This window comes from Opisthocomus hoazin, chromosome 10 (assembly GCF_030867145.1).
Source record: "Opisthocomus hoazin isolate bOpiHoa1 chromosome 10, bOpiHoa1.hap1, whole genome shotgun sequence".
NCBI classification, from domain to species: Eukaryota; Metazoa; Chordata; class Aves; order Opisthocomiformes; family Opisthocomidae; genus Opisthocomus; species Opisthocomus hoazin.
This window is the reverse complement of record NC_134423.1, coordinates 15,642,636-15,663,101: the sequence shown is the minus strand read 5'-3', so window position 1 is coordinate 15,663,101 and position 20,466 is coordinate 15,642,636. Positions and strand designations below refer to the sequence as shown.

General features: G+C 39.4%; 1 protein-coding gene across 9 annotated transcripts in view; it reads left to right on the top strand.

Annotated features, from left to right (window-relative positions):
• The window catches only part of TJP1 (tight junction protein 1), a 216,182-nt gene that overhangs the window by 46,982 nt on the left and 148,734 nt on the right, over nucleotides 1–20,466 (top strand). For all 9 annotated transcript variants that reach the window (XM_075431504.1, XM_075431500.1, XM_075431505.1 and 6 more), the window contains one exon: nucleotides 1,334–1,466. In XM_075431504.1, coding sequence (XP_075287619.1) covers nucleotides 1,334–1,466 — 133 coding nt within the window. The remainder of the gene's footprint in view (nucleotides 1–1,333; nucleotides 1,467–20,466) is intronic.

Genomic DNA, 20,466 nt, shown 5'->3' with positions numbered 1-20,466 from the left:
TAAGAGATTTGAAAAGATCTGTTTTCATTCTCAAATTTGGTTATTGCAACTTTTTCTTCTCCCTAGCCTCCTACAAACGTGCATTTGGACCTTTTATCCTGACCATGAAGCTGTGTAGACCTAGGAGTCTCACTAATCAAACAAGTTTATTCAGCCTGCGTTTATTGTATTTTGTGCTTTGAATTTTATATTTCAAGTGCTAACGTGGCCCGCTCTATGCCATGTCCTTTTTCAGTGCTGCGTATGTAGAAGACATCTCCACCTTTCTTTCTTTTTTGTAAAAACATATATGTACATACCAAAGCCATCAATTCTAAGTAGAAGAACCTACAACACGTACTTAGATATTTTATGTGACAGGAATCTGAATGGTTACAGAGAAAAACACTGAACTGCCGTCCAGAGTTTTGGGAAATACAAATAAGATACACGTTATTTCTCTTTTAAACTAGTTTTTGAAGTCTCTTGTGGCTTCAGATGAGTAATTATATGAAACAAGTGTAAATCTGTGCATTAAGAATTGTACGTTTTTAAGGTGATTCTCAGTGAGCATATTTGCTGGAATGCAATTTTCCTTTTTCTAATGTGGTGTCAGGCTGTCTAGAGACTGTTTTGCATTTAAAATATTGACATCACAAACCTTAATACGTGTGGTTAATTGTTAACCCCACTTCTAGTCATTAGCAACTTCCAACAAGCTCCTTGAAATATGGATTGCTTACTCAAAATATTTTAATTATGGACTCCCCTTAGGACTATGTGTAACTACAATGTGATGAAAGAGCTTATAAAATGTAGTTCCTGAATATATTACCCCTATAACTTTAACAGATTCTATTCATTTCTTTAGTGTTCATTGTTATTCATTGCTAGAATAGCTGAGGTACAATTAGCACTCAAACTGGAAAAGGTCAAAAGCCAAATACTGCCAGGCTTTTACTGATTTAACTGCCAGCTGTCAACATGTATCACAGGACTCAGTTTTTCACTGAATTAATAGAGAAAAATAACCATTTTGATTTTTCAGAAGTTAAATATATTTTTCTGCAATCTGTCTTTTTTCTGATTCGTATCATTTTCGTACAAAAATTATGACTACAATATGTGCTTGACTAAATCTGCAAGCAGTGGTAGACTTCATGGGAATTATTTTTCTACGTACTTTTGTAATCTTATTTTGGCACTTATTGATTGGAAACTGAAGCTTGGAATGGCATTCCTTCTTCATATATCATGGCAATGTATTTTCCTTTGTAAATTTTTTATTTTAAGCAGATGTATTCCATAAAAACATATATTCTTTGTCTGATATGTGGCTCTTTTTGTTTGGCAGGGTAACTCCATCTTCTGAAAATCCGAATGGTGCTACCTGTAGTGTAAGTCAGGGAAAGCCCTCTTTAAGAAGAATAAAAGGGAGAATACACAGAAGCAAAAGTCTTGATAGCATTGATTTCTGTGAATTTACTGTAAGTACCATATCTTTTACATTTACCCTATATGCAGTTATGAGAATCTTGCTAATAAAGCAGTTGTCCATCTTGCATTGTCTATCTCTGTCAGAATTAGGAAAGGTGTTGGGCTTAATGATGTTGTAATTGCAGTTCTACATTGCCAGATGTTAAGAACAGTGATGTTGCTTCTGTAATTAGTGATGCATAACAGTGTTTTTGTTCTTCAGCAACCATTAAATAGAAATTTTGATGTCAGATTTTAATATTTACACCTGCATAAGATGAAGACATTAACTGGAAATGGAGGAAATATGAAAAATTAAAGAAGTTTTCAAGTTCTGTTTTTGTATTTAGATTTTGGAAGTTGTATTTAAAGCAGAATAGATTATTTTTTACAAAACCCACAAATATTATTTTAGTTGTACAATAGTGCTGTAATAGAGTACTACAAAAAGAAATAAATGTTCCTAAAAGATGTGTGTTCTTATAGCACTTAAAATCTAATATCACAGATGGTATCTTTCTACAGTTGAGCAGTACTGGTATATACTTATTTTCTTCTCTTTGGTTAGGGTGTAGATATGTTTGTCTTACAGTTTCCAAAAATTCAGTATGATCGTGGTTTCAAAGAATTTGTATAGGTGATGCTTTAGAGATTTAGTTGAATTGAGAGAGAAAACTGGAATAGTTTTTTTACACAACTTTTAGCTCAGGAGGAGTTATTTACATTCTAATAATGGAGAAATGAAATTGTTAATATGAAAGAGTATGGGACATGGGGATAAATCTCCTGCTAGTTATACTGTTTACAGAATATTAGAATTAGTCCTAAACACAGTATGTTTTCAAAAATTCTTTACTGGAAGAACATTAAAAGCTACACCTCTCAACTAACTGGGAGGAATTTGGCCTAAATGAATTACATTCTGATAAATTAATATAATGTAGTTTTGAATTACTAAAATAGTGTCAAAAATATGTTAAATTATAAACCAGCTATTAAATATGAGGATGAAAGAGGCAGATAGGAAATACATACTGTCTTTAAAATGTACAAATCAATAGAGGTGTGGAGATACTATCTGGCATTACCTGGTAATATAAGTAACTAAAATGTTCAGGTGCAACTGAGGGAAACATCTTTATCTAAAGCAAAACAATGGTTTGAGTATTTTGCATCATTTGATGTGATGTTGTTTACAGATGATGCCAATAGCATAATTGGTATTTCTTTCTCAGGACTGTTTTGTTTCTAATTATGAAGTCTTGTGGTGCTCGCTTTGGGACAAAGAGCTTGTTGTTTGCTTTTGAAGGAGGTAATGAAATTGGTAGCAAGCATTTGAGATTTAGTGTGTTGTGTGGTGCCCAGATACTTCTAGCAGTGCGGGTACTGCAAAACCAGGTCCCACAGCTGGGGAAACACATGTGCGGTGAGCCTGTGCTCAGTTCAGTGCTGACAGTAACCTGCACTGCCTAAGTTAAAGCTAGTTTTGGTGTGTCTGTGCAAGCTGTTGTCACAGCAGTGATATCAGGGTAATCATTACCTTACTGAAGGTTAAAAATTCCTTTAGGGAACGAGATTACTGAAACAATAATTTTAGCTTGTGCTGTATGGGTCTTCATCTGTGTGGTCCTGTTAAGGAGTTTTATCTAAATCTGTGTCTACTCTTGGGGCCTTCAAAGAAAAAGATTATAGCCAACGGTAAAAAGAGTATCTTGCATGCCATAGAACCTTTGCAAGGAGGTTTGAGACAGATAATAATGGTGCATGTATGTATTAGTAGCATAGAAATGTGTAGCATATGTACATGTATGTGTACAAATTCATACATGAATAGCTAAGTATTGATAATTAGAATCAGAAAGGGAAGCTCAGTTTTTATTCTGAGGTCTTCTGTTAAAGGATGATACAAGTTTAAATAGCTAAGTGCACAAATCAGAGTTATAAATATGGGTTTTCTTGCTGCTACATAATTTAGAATCACACTGAAATATTTCTTGAGATTGTATAATGGTGCTCTTATTGTTTTAAAATTGTGGTTTAAAATAGGGTGGTGAAACACTGGCACAGGTTGCATAGAGAGGCAGTGGAGGCCCCATACCTGGAAACGTTCAAGGCCAGGCTGGACGGGGCTCTGAGCAACCTGATCGAGTTGAAGATGTCCCTGCTCACTGTAGGGGGGTTGGGCTAGATGACCTCTAAAGATCCCTTCCAACCCAAAGCAGTCTATGATTCTATGAAATAATTGAGGAAATTAGTATGCCTAAATCTTTCCACAGTGCTCCCAGAACTGAATGTTTTTCATGTTAAGCATCTTTTTCTAGTAAGAAAGCTCAAGTACTGGCAGAGAGCATAAAATTGAAAAGATTTAGTGGAAGTGAGAAATTTTTCTGAATGTTACTGGATTTTGCTTTAAAATAAGTAATGCCTGTATACATTGCAAACTGATCTTTTTTGTAAACCTTTATTCTCTATCACTAAGGAAGTTCTTACTGAGGACAAATCCTAAAAGCAGAAAGGTTAAGTTATGCTCCTTTTCTCAAAGTGCAAAGAAACGTGTCAACAGCGGGAAAGTTCTGGATTTCCATGCTATAAGCACATACGAACATTCAATACATGAAAATACTATATTTACCACTGTAGTGTGACTTCAGCTATGGCAGGGGATAAGTTGCGGGAACCGCAGTAAGTTAGGAAACTCGTTAAAAAATGGACTTATTCTTTGCAAGGGAGGGGATAAGCAGCGAAGAGCCCATTGCACGTGTAAAATTTCAGCAGAGGCAGCTCATTCTAGAGGTCATCATCAAGCAAGTGGAGGAAAAGAAGGTTATCAGGAGTAGTCAACGTGGATTCACCAAGGGGAAATCATGCTTCACCAATCTGATAGCTTGCTACAATGGCATGACTGGCTGGGTAGATGAGGGGAGAGCAGTGGATGTTGTCTACCTTGACTTCAGCAAGGCTTTTGACACTGTCTCCCATAACATCCTCATAGGGAAGCTCAGGAAGAGTGGGCTAGATGAGTGGTCAGTGAGGTGGATTGAGAACTGGCTGAATGGCAGAGCTCAGAGGGTTGTCATCAGCGGCGCTGAGTCTAGTTGGAGGCTGCTAACTAGTGGTGTCCCCCAGGGGTCAGTACTGGGCCCAGTCTTGTTCAACTTCTTCATCAATGACCTGGATGAAGAGTTAGAGTGTACCCTCAGCAAGTTTGCTGATGACACAAAACTGGGAGGAGTGGTGGATACACCGGCAGGCTGTGCTGCCATTCAGCAAGACCTGGACAGGCTGGAGAGTTGGGCAGAGAGGAACCTGATGAAGTTCAACAAGGGCAAGTGCAGAGTCCTGCAGCTGGGGAGGAACAACCCCATGCACCAGTACAGGCTTGGGGTGGACCTGCTGGAGAGCAGCTCTGTGGAGAGGGTCCTGGGAGTGCTGGTGGACGACAGGTTGACCGTGAGCCAGCAGTGTGCCCTGGCTGCCAAGAAGGCCAACGGGATCCTGGGATGCATTCAGAAGACTGTGACCAGTAGGTCGAGGGAGGTTCTCCTTCCCCTCTACGCTGCCGTAGTGAGGCCCCATCTGGAGTACTGCGTCCAGTTCTGGGCTCCCCAGTTCAAGAAGGATGAGGAGCTGCTGGAAGGAGTCCAGTGGAGGGCTATGAAGATTATGAGGGGACTGTAGCATCTCTCCTATGAGGAAAGGCTGAGGGAGCTGGGCTTGTTTAGCCTGAAAAAGAGAAGGCTGAGAGGCAATCTTATAAATTCTTGTAAATATCTTAAGGGTGAGTGTCAGGAGGATGGGGCCAGACTCTTTTCAGTGGTGCCCAGTGACAGGACAAGGGGCAATGGGCACAAACTGAAGCACAGGAAGTTCCACCTGAACATGAGGAAGAACTTCTTCCCTCTGAGGGTGACGGAGCACTGGCACAGGTTGCCCAGGGAGGTTGTGGAGTCTCCTTCTCTGGAGATATTGAAGACCCGCCTGGACGGGGTCCTGTGCAGCCTGCTGTAGGTGACCCTGCTTCGGCAGAGGGGTTGGACTAGGTGACCCCCAGAGGTCCCTTCCAACCCCTAACATTCTGTGATAGGCCAGAGAGTGACTTGGAGGGAATACCACAGGAGCCTTCAGAGGGTCCTCTGAGACTTGATGCTGCCAAGTTGCTTGTTTACCTCAGCTAATAAAATCTGAAGTGTGTGCCTGGTAGCTATACCTGTGGCTCTTAATATGGATGGTATACCAAAGAATGCTAGCGAGGTCTTTGCCTATAAAACCTCATTGTTGGGTGGCTTGCTGCTGCAATGACTTCATTGCAAGCTTCTGGTACTTATGAGAAACTGTCAAAGCACATGACTCCTGGTTGGTGCATTTCACACCTATGTTAACATCCCATAGCTTGCTCACTCTGTAGTATTCTTAACATCCTTTTAGGAGATATAAATTCCCCCTGATTACAAGTGGTGGGAGTCTGCAGGGTTGCTGACAAAATCTGGGTTTTATTTCTTAGTGATACCGCAGCTGTCGTAAGTGGATGACACAGTGGTTTGTAATAGTGATGCGTCGTTACAGTTTTGCTAAGACAGCAAGCGAGAAGATAAAGTGGTGAAATAATGTGGAGCCACAGGGTACAGCAGCCGTCTTAAAATGTGTATTTATCTCAAACTTCTTTCATCCTTTTTCTCTTCTTTATCCTCTCTGTGTATTAGTACTACCATGTAGTCAGATTAGGACCTGTTCCCATAAGCCTGTATTATTGCCCTCCAGTTCTTCTTTAATGAGTACCATCATGCTATGCTTCCCCAAATACTAGCCCCTGAAATACTCAGCTTTAGTGGTATGCATAAAAAAAAAAAAAACAACTGTATTTTTTTGTTGAATATTGATAAATGGTTATCTGCAACCCAGAAATGCTGCAGAATAGCTACTCCATGTTGCAGAAAACCTGGGAGGAAAGATAAAGAATAGGATTATCAGCTCTCAGAGAAAGATGTGGAATGCGTGTTACCTTATAGAATGAGCTTGTCATAGTAATGTTCATTACATCCATATATTAATGTTTATTACATGGAAACAAACTCTGGCTTTGCACAAGCTACACTGTATACCAGTAGCACTTCTGAGTCCAGTTCATTGACAGGGGTTTTATTGTATTAGGCATTGTGCAAACACAAAGTGTTTACTTTCAAAGATCGTACAATCTGTTTATAACAATAGGTAAGATGTGACTAACCTTAGATTCTTTAACTGCATATGGCTCTCAAGCTGTTCAAGTGCTGCACTGGGCTTCTGAAGGTCATGTTGGATGCAGGTGCATTTTGGGACTGCCCTATGTGATAGAGCACTGGGCCCGCTGGGGATTTGTCATCCCCATTTGTGTGAACTGCCTTGGGTGTCTATATGACAGCTCCGAGGTGTATGGATGCGTCTTGTGGCTAATAACCGTATGACGGATTTTGTATGTGGCTTGCAGCGTTGACCACCCCTACAATGCGTAGATGCAGAGAAATTGTTCCCTTGTTTTCCTGCAAGACAGTGATCATGTTTTGTGGGAATGACAGAAAGGGAGACTGTTGAAAGCATTTGTAAGGAGCTCATCTCATGAACTTTAGCGGAGATGGAATGTCTAAGTTATCTTCTTTTTCATTTTTGGTGGTGTAACTCTTTTATCTGACTTGAGAAGTTACTAAAATCAGCGTCTTGAAAACTGTATGTTTAAAGGAATATGGACGTAACAGGTTCCTGCTAAAATCAACCCTTGTGGATGAAGGATCCCTCCTTGGAAGTCAGAGCACTGCAGTTGTTTACAACATGAACAAGTCCAGTTCTGCATATTTTCTGGAGGCAGCTGGTGCTAGCCTGCTCTCAATAAACATGCACACTGCAAGTTTTCAGGTAACCTACAGTCATAGTGAAGCAGATAATCTCCAGTGTACTTCTACTTGCATAGGGGTGGAATTCCAAGGGATAATTTTGCAAAATGTTATAGAAATTAGTCTTTTTTCCCCACTTTTCCACTCATTTCTAGTCATACCTTTTCCAGATGCATTGTTTTGTCTCTTCTCACCATGTACTGGCAATGAAGTGAATTTGGCTAGAATTGCTGTGTGCTACTGCTTGAGAGGTCAGGGGGTATCAGTATGCAAAATACAGAAGTAACACAAGTAGGGTAGGAGATTACCCGAAAGAGGAGAGAAAAGGGACAGCTAAGTACAAAGGGCATTCTGAATAAAGCACTGTGGAATGCATGACAAAATTGAAGAGGCAGCAAAAGAAGAGATAATCAGAAAGTGACAATTAGCTAGCGCATGATTGCCTTTTTTAGGTAGGGGATGCACATGTTCACCTATAACATTAATTTCTAGTTCACTGTAGTAAGTATTATGCCATTGAATGGGTATGATATCTTGTATCCTTTCTTGAACAGGAGATGTAAAAAACTATTTCTCTCTGTGCTTGCCTGCTCTCATTAGCAGGATGGAGTGATTGACCTCACATGCTGTCTGTGGGGATACCTGTGTGCCCAGCATGCTCTTTATGCAAGGAGGTGCATGTGCACTGGAGTTCTCTGAGGGCAGCTGTGAGTGAGTGTCTGTACGTTATTTCGCTGTGGCTGTTGTTACTAGGAGTTTCACTTGCTTTGTAGTTTGTAATGAAGTTTCAAGGCTGTTTAGAGGCTTCAGTGATTAACTTTCATGCGTGTTTGTGATGACATCCTTATTTCACTTCCCCAATCTCTTTGGTAGCTTTTTAAAGCATATGGCAGGCTGAAGAATGAATTTTTTGTTTGAAATGTCCTTACCAGTACCTTGGGTAATTGTTGCTGTGATTGGCTCTACTCCCTCCAGTGAAAAAATCTAGTGGTCGAAACAGGTTACTGTACTATACTGCTTAACTGATTTGTAGAGCATATTGCTGAGCAAAGCAATCTAGTCTGTACTGAAGAGCATGGATTTATTGCAATTTCTGTTTTATTTAACCTAATCCAAACTCATCTTCCCTTTGAAACATCTTATAGCTTCTAAGGTGGTAGATATTATTCTGTAGTTTGATTTTTTTTTTTTTTTAATAAAATTGTTCTGGTTTTATACTTTCATTTGTCTTGATTTTTCCTGCTGTGTATTTGTATTTTGAATATGTGTCTGTAAAACTAGTAAAATGAGAAATGAATAATAACGTAAATGATATGTATTGGAGTTATTTCTTAAGATGGAGACATAAGAACAGTGACATGCTTTAAAAAGTCCTGCAGGTATTTTGATCATCTCTGTAGATGTGGAAGGAAGAATTCATTAGCACAGCTGGAGTCTTGTGGATGCCCTTAATTTGTTACTGTTCAGAGAAGTGTGGTTGTCGTGCAGCTGTTTCAAGAATTAAATCCTCTATAGTAGCTTAGACTTGCTTCACAATATTGTACTGTGACTCATTATAACAATAATTTCATCTATTGATGGATATATGAACACAGCACTGACCTTACACAGTAAAGCAAATTTGTTTTGCCTAAGATAGTTTAAATGATTAAAAATAAAAAGTTTTTTTTATTTAACCAATTAACACTTTTTATAGTTAATGAAAGTACTTTACATCTTTCTTTTGTGTTTTATTGGTTGAGCACATAGAAAACAATGCAGAAAAATACATATTACTGGTTTTAACATATATAGTTAATAGTTTTAAATTCAGTGAATTTTTTTTCTTGTTAAAGAAAGATTTTAATTGGAACAACTTTTGAAATACAATCCTGATGGAAAGAGAAAAAACTGCAGGCTTTTGATCCAAGATTACAACTCTTCTGGGAAAGAGGAGTATATTTTCAGCATTGTTTTTTCTCTCATCTCACTTTTTATGTAAAAACAAATCCAAATTTTTATGTAAGAACTATTCTAAATGTCAAGGCAAATTATAAGTCTCAAGCATTATACTAGGTGAAACTTATGAATCCTTAAGATTAACATGAGGATGTTAGCCGTAAATGAACAAGTAATTTAATTTGCTGAATTCTAAGTTGTGATTGACCTTGGTTTGTGTTTCTGAATTGATTCAGACTGATTTATGTTTCTGAATAAATTCAGCACTCCAGGTTAAATCTACCAAGGATATTAACTCCATAATAGTCATTATACTAGTGACTGGGTTTACATTTAATTTTAATTGGAAGTTAATTTTTGAGTGAGTACATTTTTTATTTCTTCCCAGAATGGCATTATGAATTGGGGCAGATGGAGCTGTACTGAAATACTGTTTGGCATTGGTTAGAGTAATACCTGGTTGATTACTTCAACATCGTCATACTTGGCGTATGCTTGTGACTGTCAGGTCTCTCATTTCTTAAGAAAATGTCTTAAGATACGTAAGCCATTGTGTAGTTTGTCTTTAATCCCTTTTGTGTGCTTGTATAGGGTGCTAGTGTAATGTATTCAGTCTCAATGTTACAGTGCACATGCAGTTGCCTTCCACTGAACTGAAGCCCCAAGCATGGTGAAGGTCCAGTTGTTTGTTCTTCAACTAGCCCAGGGATCCAGGGAAACAGAGAGGTGATTGAGAACAACCATCATCTCTGGTTTTGAGGTACCTCGGTGAGCTCCTGGGAACGTCTTAATTTCTGAACTGGATTTTGTATGCATCTGCATGATAATCAAAGTAATTTTAAAGTAATTTGATGGGATGACTCATGGAAAAGAATAACATTCATATAAGTATAAGCTTCTTCAGGTAAATGCTAATCTAATTTTTTTTTTCTGGTAATCAAGGTTTCTTGATATAGATTAGATACCTTAAAATTTTGTTAGGCGTTACCTATTTATGTAGTAAATAATTGTTTCTGTCCAAACGAATTTTACGTGAGTGAATCTTAACCGTTTTTGAGTCTAAGTGCATTTATCTTGCATGCCAGCAATTCTTCACTGTTTTATATCTAGAGTAGAATTTAAGATTATATTGCTCAATCTGTTTTCGTGTTATTGGTAGATTTTAGTTGTTTGACCTTTCTCCACTGTTGTGCTTAGAGGGGCAGGCCGGTTATAGATGAGGAAACAAAGGCAGCAACAATTTCTGTTGCAGGCTCTCAGCCTTGTGCTTAAAAACAGCATATAACAGCAGTGTCAGTCAGAATGGCTTTTCAAATATATCACTAGAGTGTATATGCTGAGAATTCTAGTAGCATGTCTATTTAATGTTTTTATTAGGTTGTTGTTTTATTGGGGTTTTTTGGGTGTGGTTTGGGGGGAGTGGAGTTGGTGGGTTTGGGGGGATTTTTGGCTTTTGCCAGTTCTTTGGCCTTGCCAGAACTGTTTCCCCTTGGAAACTAGCATTTGTGAGGGATTAATTCTAACAGTCTTTAAAATTTGGTGTTTATTATTAAGAAAAAAGTACAAGTTGCTTTTGTTCACAAAAGCTGCTTGGAATTTTCTGTCGTGAAATACATGTCTAAATGTGGGCACCATTGGCAAGCCTGCGAAGATATCATGATTTCATGGAAATAATAATTTCATGTAATGCAAGTACACTCAGCCTCAGCGTGCAGTCTTTGGTGGGGACAGAAATTTTTCTGGCTACTTTTTCCATCGAAATAATAGAAATGTTTCCTGTGACCTTCAGGCAATTAGCTTCTGTTACTGTCTCAGAAACAGGATCCCTTGGTCCATGCCCAGCAATACTTGTTTGTGTGCTGAAATGAACAGAAGAATATTTTCTTCCTGAAATATGGGAATTGATCTACATGGAAAATCAGAATATCTTCAGAACTTACACACAAAGACAATAGCCATGGTTATAATTAAGGTTTACAGGTTTTCAAGAGTTTATAAGCAATGAGCCTTTCACTAAGTGGGATTCTCTTAAAGTGCCCATCTGTTGGGATTCTTTCAAAGCAGCATTTCAGCCAGACAGGCCAGCTTGGTATGGAGGCACTTTTGGAGAGTTTCAGAGGAACAGGTATGGATTTATTTGTCAACAATGCAGACAAAATGTCTGCAAATGTTGCAGTCATGCTCAGTTTTGTTTTGATAAGTCTGAAGACGCACTTAGTCAAATATTGAAGGAGAAGCTAGAAGGCAAGCTGAGCAAGATCTTGAGTTACATTTGGCCTCGTTAGATTGTTTTTGAAATTATTTTTTGTTTGTAAGTTACAATAGAAGAAATATCAATCAAAGTACTCCATAACCATGACTTAGAAAATCCAGTCAGAAATGCTACCAAAACACTCTCAAAACACTTCTCTTCACAGGAAGTTCCACCTGAACATGAGGAAGAACTTCTTCCCTCTGAGGGTGACTGAGCACTGGAACAGGCTGCCCAGGGAGGTTGTGGAGTCTCCTTCTCTGGAGATATTCAAGACCCGCCTGGACAAGGTCCTGTGCAGCCTGCTGTAGGTGACCCTGCTTCAGCAGGAGGGTTGGACTAGATGACCCACAGAGGTCCCTTCCAACCCCTACTATTCTGTGATTCTGTGATTCTGTGAAAAAGTGGGTATTTCACAACGCTGGGTTATATTTCTTGCTTTACACTTTGAAGAAGGTCTTTTTAGTTACACAAGAGAGATGAGAAGATAGTGTGAGTTCCTAAGCAGCTGCGGAATACGTTTTTTTAAACTCAGCTGTGCTCAAGGTTATCTGCCACTGTCCAGATGCTGTTGTGCATATCTGTCTGTATAAATTATATAAAAATATAAATATACTTGTATTATATATGCACACGTGCATGCACATTGCATTTAATATACAAAATTCTACTGGTTAAGGTCGCTTTTTGTCAGCATGTTCTCGACATAAATTTTAGAGGTTTGTTGACTAAACTCTGCCTGACAAATTACACCATCTCTGCCAGTAGCAAGCATCTCCAGGAGCAAGGCCTGACCCTAAATAGGCAGTCCTTCAACAGCAGTTGTAAAATGTCATTGTCACCTTGTCAAGGTCTGCTTTTACCAGCTTCTTTTCTTTCCTCTCCAGAAGTCCCATTGGGTGCTCGGGAACGTGTCATTTATCACTCAAGTAAAATACTGCTTTTTTAAGCATTCTTCACCATTCCAAATAATTCTCCATCTAGGCCTTTCTCCATCTTTATCATCTGAATGGCTGAGGAGTGCATCGAAGCAGGGAACAAAGGAATTTGTCTTTAGCAGATGGTTTATTTTAAGAGGATACATCAGTACTAATGTAGAAGAATTGATAGGATAATCTAAGCAGTCAAAAAAGATTTTTGAAATATGAGCTGTAGCATAAAGTTTTGCTGCAGTCGCTGGAAGAACATTAAAAAGAAAGAAAATGTTGTTAAAATAATGGAAATAGAGTTCTGTGCATCAGAAGCTGAAAATGAAGTACATTCCACCGAAGTCTTGAACCGAAATGCAGAATAAAATATAAAAGATTGATTGTAAACACCTTGCAATTCATACTGCATGAATTTGGAAAAATGTCAAAGCAAACTTCTAGGAGAATATTGGGGTTTTTTAGTCCAAATAAATTTTTTATTTTTGAAGTCTGGGGCTGTGAATGGAAAACTAATTGTTATAAGCTGTGCTTACACTGAGAAAAGAGTTAGAATGCGTTAATATAATAGGACAGTTAGCGTGGGCTGGCTCATCACTTGCAGCAGCAAAGACACTTTTAGTTTGCAGAGATTCCGGTTTCTTTTGGCACAGATGTCCTTTTTGTCCTCTGGCACAGTTTTCCTTGATTTTTCAAAGAAATATTGGATGTCTGTTGCCCGTCTGTATCTAAGAAGACCAGCTTGCTTCTCCCACTGGTATAATATGCCTTTGCTTATTGCTCTGCAGTGTTCTATGAGGAAGCATACAGGACTGGATAACCTCTAAAGAGCAGCTGCCTTTGGATATTTGGCACTGTTATTAGCAATATACTATTGGGACCACAGGCTCCTGTAATAAATTTAGCAATCTTGGCTGCACTATCGCTATACTTATCTAGCACCCCTCAGAGCTAGAGAATTTGAAAAATACATATCCTAGTCTCACTGTGGTGAATGCCACTGCGTGGATAGGAAGCCAATAATAAGTGTTTGTGTTTTTATGAAGATTTGACATTTAACTTTTGGTATCTACTGACTTCTACAGCTGTATACTGTGTTGTCTTTCATTGCCCTCGAGGACAGCCCAGGGGAAGGGGGCTGAAAGGCTGTTCATTACAAAGAAGGGGAAAAGTCAGCAAGGACAAGACAGGTTCTTGGAGCTGCCCAAATGTTTAGAAACCAGAGGGTGTTTTCTGAACCTCCTCTGAAGGTGAGTGAGGAATAGACAGTACTAAAATCTGAGCCATGTGCTTTACAGTGAGGTTTCCTGCAGTTCTTCAGATAAAGTCACGTACTACAGTGTAACATGGAGATCATGCAACATAACCTAACTACAGACATCGTTAATTTTCTCCCCCTCTTAGGAAGCCAGTGTGTCTTACTCTTTGACCCAGCTGATGAATGTAGATGATGATGATTGTGAATTCACATACATCAAAGTTAGATGCTGCCTGAGGTGCCCAGGCAGCACTTCAGCTGCACTTTTTTAGGTGTCTTTTTTACATGCGGGCAGTAAAACACTGCTTTGTGAAATCATGGTTGATTTACTCTAATGAGATAGGGATGTGAGCTCCCAAATGAACACTCCCTCAACAGCTGCGTGAAAGCTTTTCACAGTTTATAACTGGATCTGCAGTCTATATTCTTTTATTCTTAAAGATGTGATCCCTGTGAAATTCAGTTGACCAAATTAACCAAGTTTGACTTACTTGGTTATCTACTAGTGTTTGCATAACCAGAGAAATACATGGCTTTTCCTTTCTTTATCTAGAAGGTAATGTAAGGGTGGCCTAAATTAGGCTTTTTCATATTGCACCACCTTACTGAAAGATGTTTCCTGCATGTGGTATTTCTTCTGCATTCACTGGCAGTAGTTTTGGGCAGTATAACAAAATAGTTTTGGAGATGTAGATTCTTACTACCCAATCAAGTACTCGCAAAGCAATAGCAATCCAGGGATGCAAGCACACAGAGCTGACCTGCCTTCATTTCTCCACTTTGTAGCAATTCTTCTGTATATTCACAGGCAAACTAAAATGAGTTCAGATACATGCCCAGAAATGAGATGCATCGATCCAAAAGTTTTCCAGCCAGGAGTTTGTAATCTCATATTTGTATTATTAATCTCCTCTGAAGTATCTGTTTCATGGATTCAGATCTGCTGCTGTGCATTCTGTGAGGGAATCTTGGAGCTTTAAGATGGGTGCATGAAGAAATACAACTTGGGATGGAAAACAGACAAATCTTTAGAATGAGTGCAAAACCAGGATGGATGAGTCAGAAGGATTTGTTGGACTTAATCCCAAACACCTAAAATTCCCTGACAGGAACTTCATTTTTTCTTCTACCACTGTAGACTTTTCCATTTAAGATAGTATTTAGAACGGTGCTTGCACTCTGGAGTGCTCACAAAAGTGATAATGCACAATCTGCAGTGTTATACATCTTCTGCTGATATATACTGTTATGTGAAGATACACTGGTACGGCAGGAATTGCAAGTGCAAGTTACCAGCAAAGCATTATAAGTAGCTCCCTTCCAGCAGAAATCTTTCTTACAAGCTTTTTGATTCTGCTGATAGTCTGGGATTTTCAATTTGGACATTCTTTTCAGACCATACCTTTAAAAAGGATCTTCGATACATTGAAGGGACTAACACACTGTGCAGGTTTGGGATGAGGTGTTACGTGTCCTTGACTAGATCACACTTCATGACTTCCAAAAAGACCAGCTGAAGATCTGCGGTTATGTTTTGTCCCTTAACGATTTTCCTTACTCAGGGGTTGCTGTGGCTTTTACATTAATGTTTCTAAGCCTTGTCTTCTGTTTCTTGTTTTCATCCTCAGGTTTTGTGGTTCTTACTATTTATATTACAGTAGTACTTAGAGCACCCTGGTAGCATCAGAGTCCTGCTGTACCACATGTTCTGCAAACTTAGAAGAAGATTCAATTCTCTAAGCATCAAATAGGTTAAAATGTGGTTTAAAAAAAAGCACTAGTGCAGATGTATCAGTTAAAATTGAGAAGGTACATATGGCTTGTCACCATAGTGATAGTTTGGGTTTCCCTAATTTTATCCGAAACAAGGCAGTGCATGTACCGAACTGCTCTTCTACCCCTTCATTTTCATGCAAACATTCTAAAATATTAAATATTCACCAAATTGAGCTGGACTTGTCCTGAAATCACTTTTTTCCTGAGGCCTGTATTTACACTGGTGTTAAAACATGGACACCCATACTGCCTCTTCCGTGGCTACTGTAATTAAAAGTGAAAGTAGATGCTCAGTATCCCATCAATGGGGAAAACCGTGTATAAGGATATTGGAATGGAGCTTGTTGAAATGAGGGGTTGGTGGCAGACCAGAATGAGCAGGATGAATGTGGCGTTGAACAGAAGAAATGTGCTGTAGGGGAACACATGGGAGGAAACGCAACCAGTGCATTTTCACCCAAAGGACAGCCTGGAATGTTTCTTTGAAGGTCGTATCTTTTTAGTGGAAATACCATCGAGGAAACACCTTGACTGAAGTAAAGTACATCTGAGAGGAAGAGGACCAAGAGTAATAGATCTTTTTAAGAATATTTGCTTTTTGAAAACAGAGAAAAATTCTGAGAATATTAGCTGTCATTTTGTTTGTGGTTCCTAATATGATGTTAGAGGAGAGAGCATTATTTTAAGATTATTGCGGGAATACTAAGTCTCAGACAAACTCTGTTTACTTGTAATGGTGCAGAGAAAGCAAACCAATTTCAGCAGAATGTCTGAGAACAGAAGTGGCCACCTTTTTAATGCAACTGCTCCTGTTTTCTGGAGTGCAAAGAAGTGCTCTCAGACAGTTCCTTGTTGATGCGGAACAAGATGACCAGGAGAAGAATGAGACCCGTTAATTGATAGTGTTTGTGCTCCTTGAATAATGAATGAGTCTGATCTTGGTAGTGCTTTATGATGCCACCTAACTAAAGATGATAATTGCATGTGAACATTACCTGTGGTAGATGCTCAACATTAATAAGAGCTGTCATTTTAGCAACTATTGTTATTAGATATACTGGGGGAGGGGGGTGGTGGTGTCATTCTTGTACTAGAAAAGTTTCTGGGGCCTTTCTGATTGAAGAGGAGCTAAGAAACATAAAGAATACCAACATGTATGTTGGAATTCTACCAAAGTTTACCTGGCATTGCGAGAAGTGTGCTGTGTAAAGTGTCTTGTAGGCTCGAGTCAGAAGTGGGCAGTAATTACATTGCTGCTTTCGAGTAAAGAAGTGCCTGAAGAAGTAAAAAAATTCCAGAGCCTCCAGTCTAGTCAAGATTTCTCTGTGTGTGCCACCTTTCCTGTGGATGAATTAGAAAATTTCTAATTATACTGAGAAGGAAAAACGATCTTTGCCTTATAGCATATATAAAAATGATAAAATGAATGCAGGAATGTATACCTAATTGAAGGGACTTTTAATCAAATGGAATAGAATCGAAAACCTAAGAGTAGCTTCCTCTTTGTTAACGCATTTTCGTAGTCATTTTGGAAAAACACCAGTAGGGTGCATAGTTGGGCTGCACAGTGGTACGCTGTTGCCATATACTGTAGTTGTAGTCCAAGCTTTTTGAGGTATGTGGTGTGGTTTTTTTAAGGCCTTCCTGGGGAACATTTTCGTTGATCCCCTCCTTTATAACTGTAGGAACAGCTTTAGAACTTTGTTATACTATATACCAAAAGCTCAAATAAGAAAGGACAAAAAAAATTGTTAGTCCTGAAAAAATGTGAAAGAAACCCAAACATCCAATCCCTATGCCTTTTAAGTCACTTATGACTCACAGTTTTGGCTGACTGAATTTGGCAACATTTGTGGTATTTTGGGTATATTTGTGGAAGCCCACAATAGTGGGTTTTGTCATCCTTTGTATTCAATAATTCAACGCAGATTTTAGTGCTTTAAATTGTTAGAGTCCTTTTGAGATCTTTTCGTGAGTGAGAGCTTTGAATTACTTGAAAAGTATTATTAAATAGTTTATGTGAAGAAAATGTTATCTCCGTTGGAGGTTTTTATTCTTTTATCAGCAACAGAAAGCCTGGAAGCAGGGCCAGAAGTAAGGAGCTGGCAGAGACTGTGCCTGCTATAGAAGAGGGAAGGAAATTGGAGCCTAAACCTGAGCAGACAAGGGAATGGAGGAGAATAAGCCAAAACCAGGGTGTGCAGCTTTGAGGAGAAGGGGCAGAAGCAGTGGGAAGTAAGGTGTACTGACAGCAGCCATTTGACCAAACCAGACTGTACCGTCTCTTTCACAGCTGGAGTCGACCTGCATGCAGCCTCAAAGTTGCAGTCACCTGCCCTTGTCCCATCCTTAGGGACAGCGCTATGCAGAGCTGGGTCCCCACGTCATCATTTTCCTTCTGCCCCCTCACCAGCAGGTCCCTTGGGACAGGGTGACAGGTGCACAGCCCTGCATCTGTCCCCCTCAGCGCTGGCACTGGGAAAGAGCCTCTCGCCAGCCCCCAACAGACCCCCTGTGCTACTCTGGGCCCTTTACGTAGTGTAAGGGACTGGAAGAAATTGAGGATTTCAGCCTTGTTTCAAGTGAAGAATCATCTAATCTAGCTTCTGAGATGAGTCAGCAGAAATAACTACATATGTGCAAGATTTTAAGTGTTTGGTAGGAGGGTGAATCAGCTGCAAAGCTTGGCAGGGTCCAAGTACCTGAATCCCAGTAAACTGTTTTTTAATTAGATTACAGAAATTATTTTTATTAATTTTTTATTAATTACAGAAATTAAAGGTTTGACAAAGATTTTGGAGAGAATTATTCTGACATTCAAAGGATTGACAGCCATCTAAGCCTGCTTTCTACTTTTTGATTAGACTAATTAAAGTGCATTTGAATGTAAGGTACATTAATCTTTAAAGAAGATATTAAATTATTATACAGTAAAGTTGTCATATGTCAAAGATGCTTTATGAAATCAGATTATGTAAAATAAAAACTCCAAACAGTAGTTTTTTTAGAAAATCAAAGCTCAGATGGTTCAGATAGTTCAAGATCTAAAGAGTAACGTTGAAAGGATATCAAAGATAAGGTAGTATTAAACTCCTGTAGACCACTTCTCAGAGTTATGTACCTTTTCTCCAAAAACTAGCCACTGAAATTTAGTTAGAGGTAAAGCTGTTTGAGTATTGGCAAAGCTGTACCAGAAGTAATATAGCTGCAGTCTTTTCAAGCTGGAGAGGTGGGCCTGTGTGAACCTCATGAGGTGCAAGGTCCTACACCTGGGTCAGGGTAATCAACGGTATCAATACAGGCTGGGGGATGAAAGGATCGAGAGCAGCCCTGCTGAGAGGGACTTGGGGGTACTGATAGACGAAAGGCTGGACATGAGCCGGCAATGTGCGCTGGCAGCCCAGAGGGCCAACCGTGTCCTGGGCTGCATCAAGAGAAACGTGGCCAGCAGGTCGAGAGAGGTGATTCTGCCCCTCTACTCTGCTCTGGTGAGACCTCACCTGGAGTACTGCGTTCAGCTCTGGAGCCCTCAGCACAAGAAGGACATGGAACTGTTGGAGCGGGTCCAAAGGAGGGCTACAAAAATGATCCGAGGGCTGGAGCACCTCTCCTATGAGGACAGGCTGAGAGAATTGGGCTTGTTCAGCCTGGAGAAGAGAAGGCTGCGGGGAGACCTGATTGCAGCCTTTCAGTACTTAAAGGGAGCCTATAGGAAAGATGGGGACAATCTTTTTAGTAGAGACGGCAGTGACAGGACGAGGGGTAATGGTTTGAAACTAAAACAGGGTAGGTTTAGGCTGGATATAAGGAAGAAATTCTTTACAATGAGGGTGGTGAAACACTGGAACGGGTTGCCCAGAGAGGTAGTGGAGGCCCCATCCCTGGAAACATTCAAGACCAGGCTGGACGGGGCTCTGAGCAACCTGATCTAGTTAGTGGTGTCCCTGCTCGCTGCAGGGGGGTTGGACTAGATGACCTCTAGGGGTCCCTTCCGACCCAAAACTTTCTATGATTCTATGATTTGTCCTGGCCCAATCTCTTGATAGGAAGATGAAGACTTTAGACACAATGCACATTTTTTTCCTTTTTGAAACATTTTTTTATTTATTCTGTAAATATGCTAGATTAATTTTCAGTAAACAATTCCTTCGTGACCCGTAGACACAGTTTCTGCGAATTGCTCACACTTTTCTTGGCTGTGATTTTCAGTTTATACAATTAATCAAACTAATGAACTAGCAAAGCAAGTAAATAATATTATGTTGAATTAAATCCTCTTGACTTTGCTTTTTGACCGTTTCTGGATGTTTGAAGGCTTATAAGCAGATCCTGTAACTGCTTTTGGAGAGTCATCCCAAGCTTACTGTCCTGCATAGAACCACCAGTATCATAGTCCATAAGGGATCATGTCAAATAGGTTTCAGAGCATATCACATCTGTTCTGCTTTCACAACCTCCCACTTAAGGCAGTTGAGCCATACTCTATGACACTAGTGATACGTGTGGTTTATACTCTAGACTACACTTTCTTGTTTCTTTTCTCCTTCCCCCCTTTTTTTTTACCATTCCACATTTCCAGGCTAATCTTGTTACACTTTTAGTGTCAAGAGACGCTTCAGAACTTTTGACAATTCCTTCACTGTGCAGCTTTGACAACTGGAATTAAGCGTCTGAATTAGGCTAGCTATCTTTTCACAGTGGTGTGTAGACTACATTTAAATGTGATATAAATGGTATTGCTATGTCAGTTTTTAATGCAAGGAAGAAATAAAGTTTCAAGCAGGAAAATCAGCTAGAAGAACTAAGAGGCAAACTATATCTTATCTGATATGACCTGTAACTTTGCAGACTTGTCTGCCTGTGTAAGACAGGTTAACATTAAAGAAGGTATACAGACCTCACAATATAGCTTAATGTTGAATGCTATAAAAAAGGCTTTTGAAGAGAATGTTTTTACCACAAATGAATGCCTATGTGCATTATAGGAAATTTATTGTG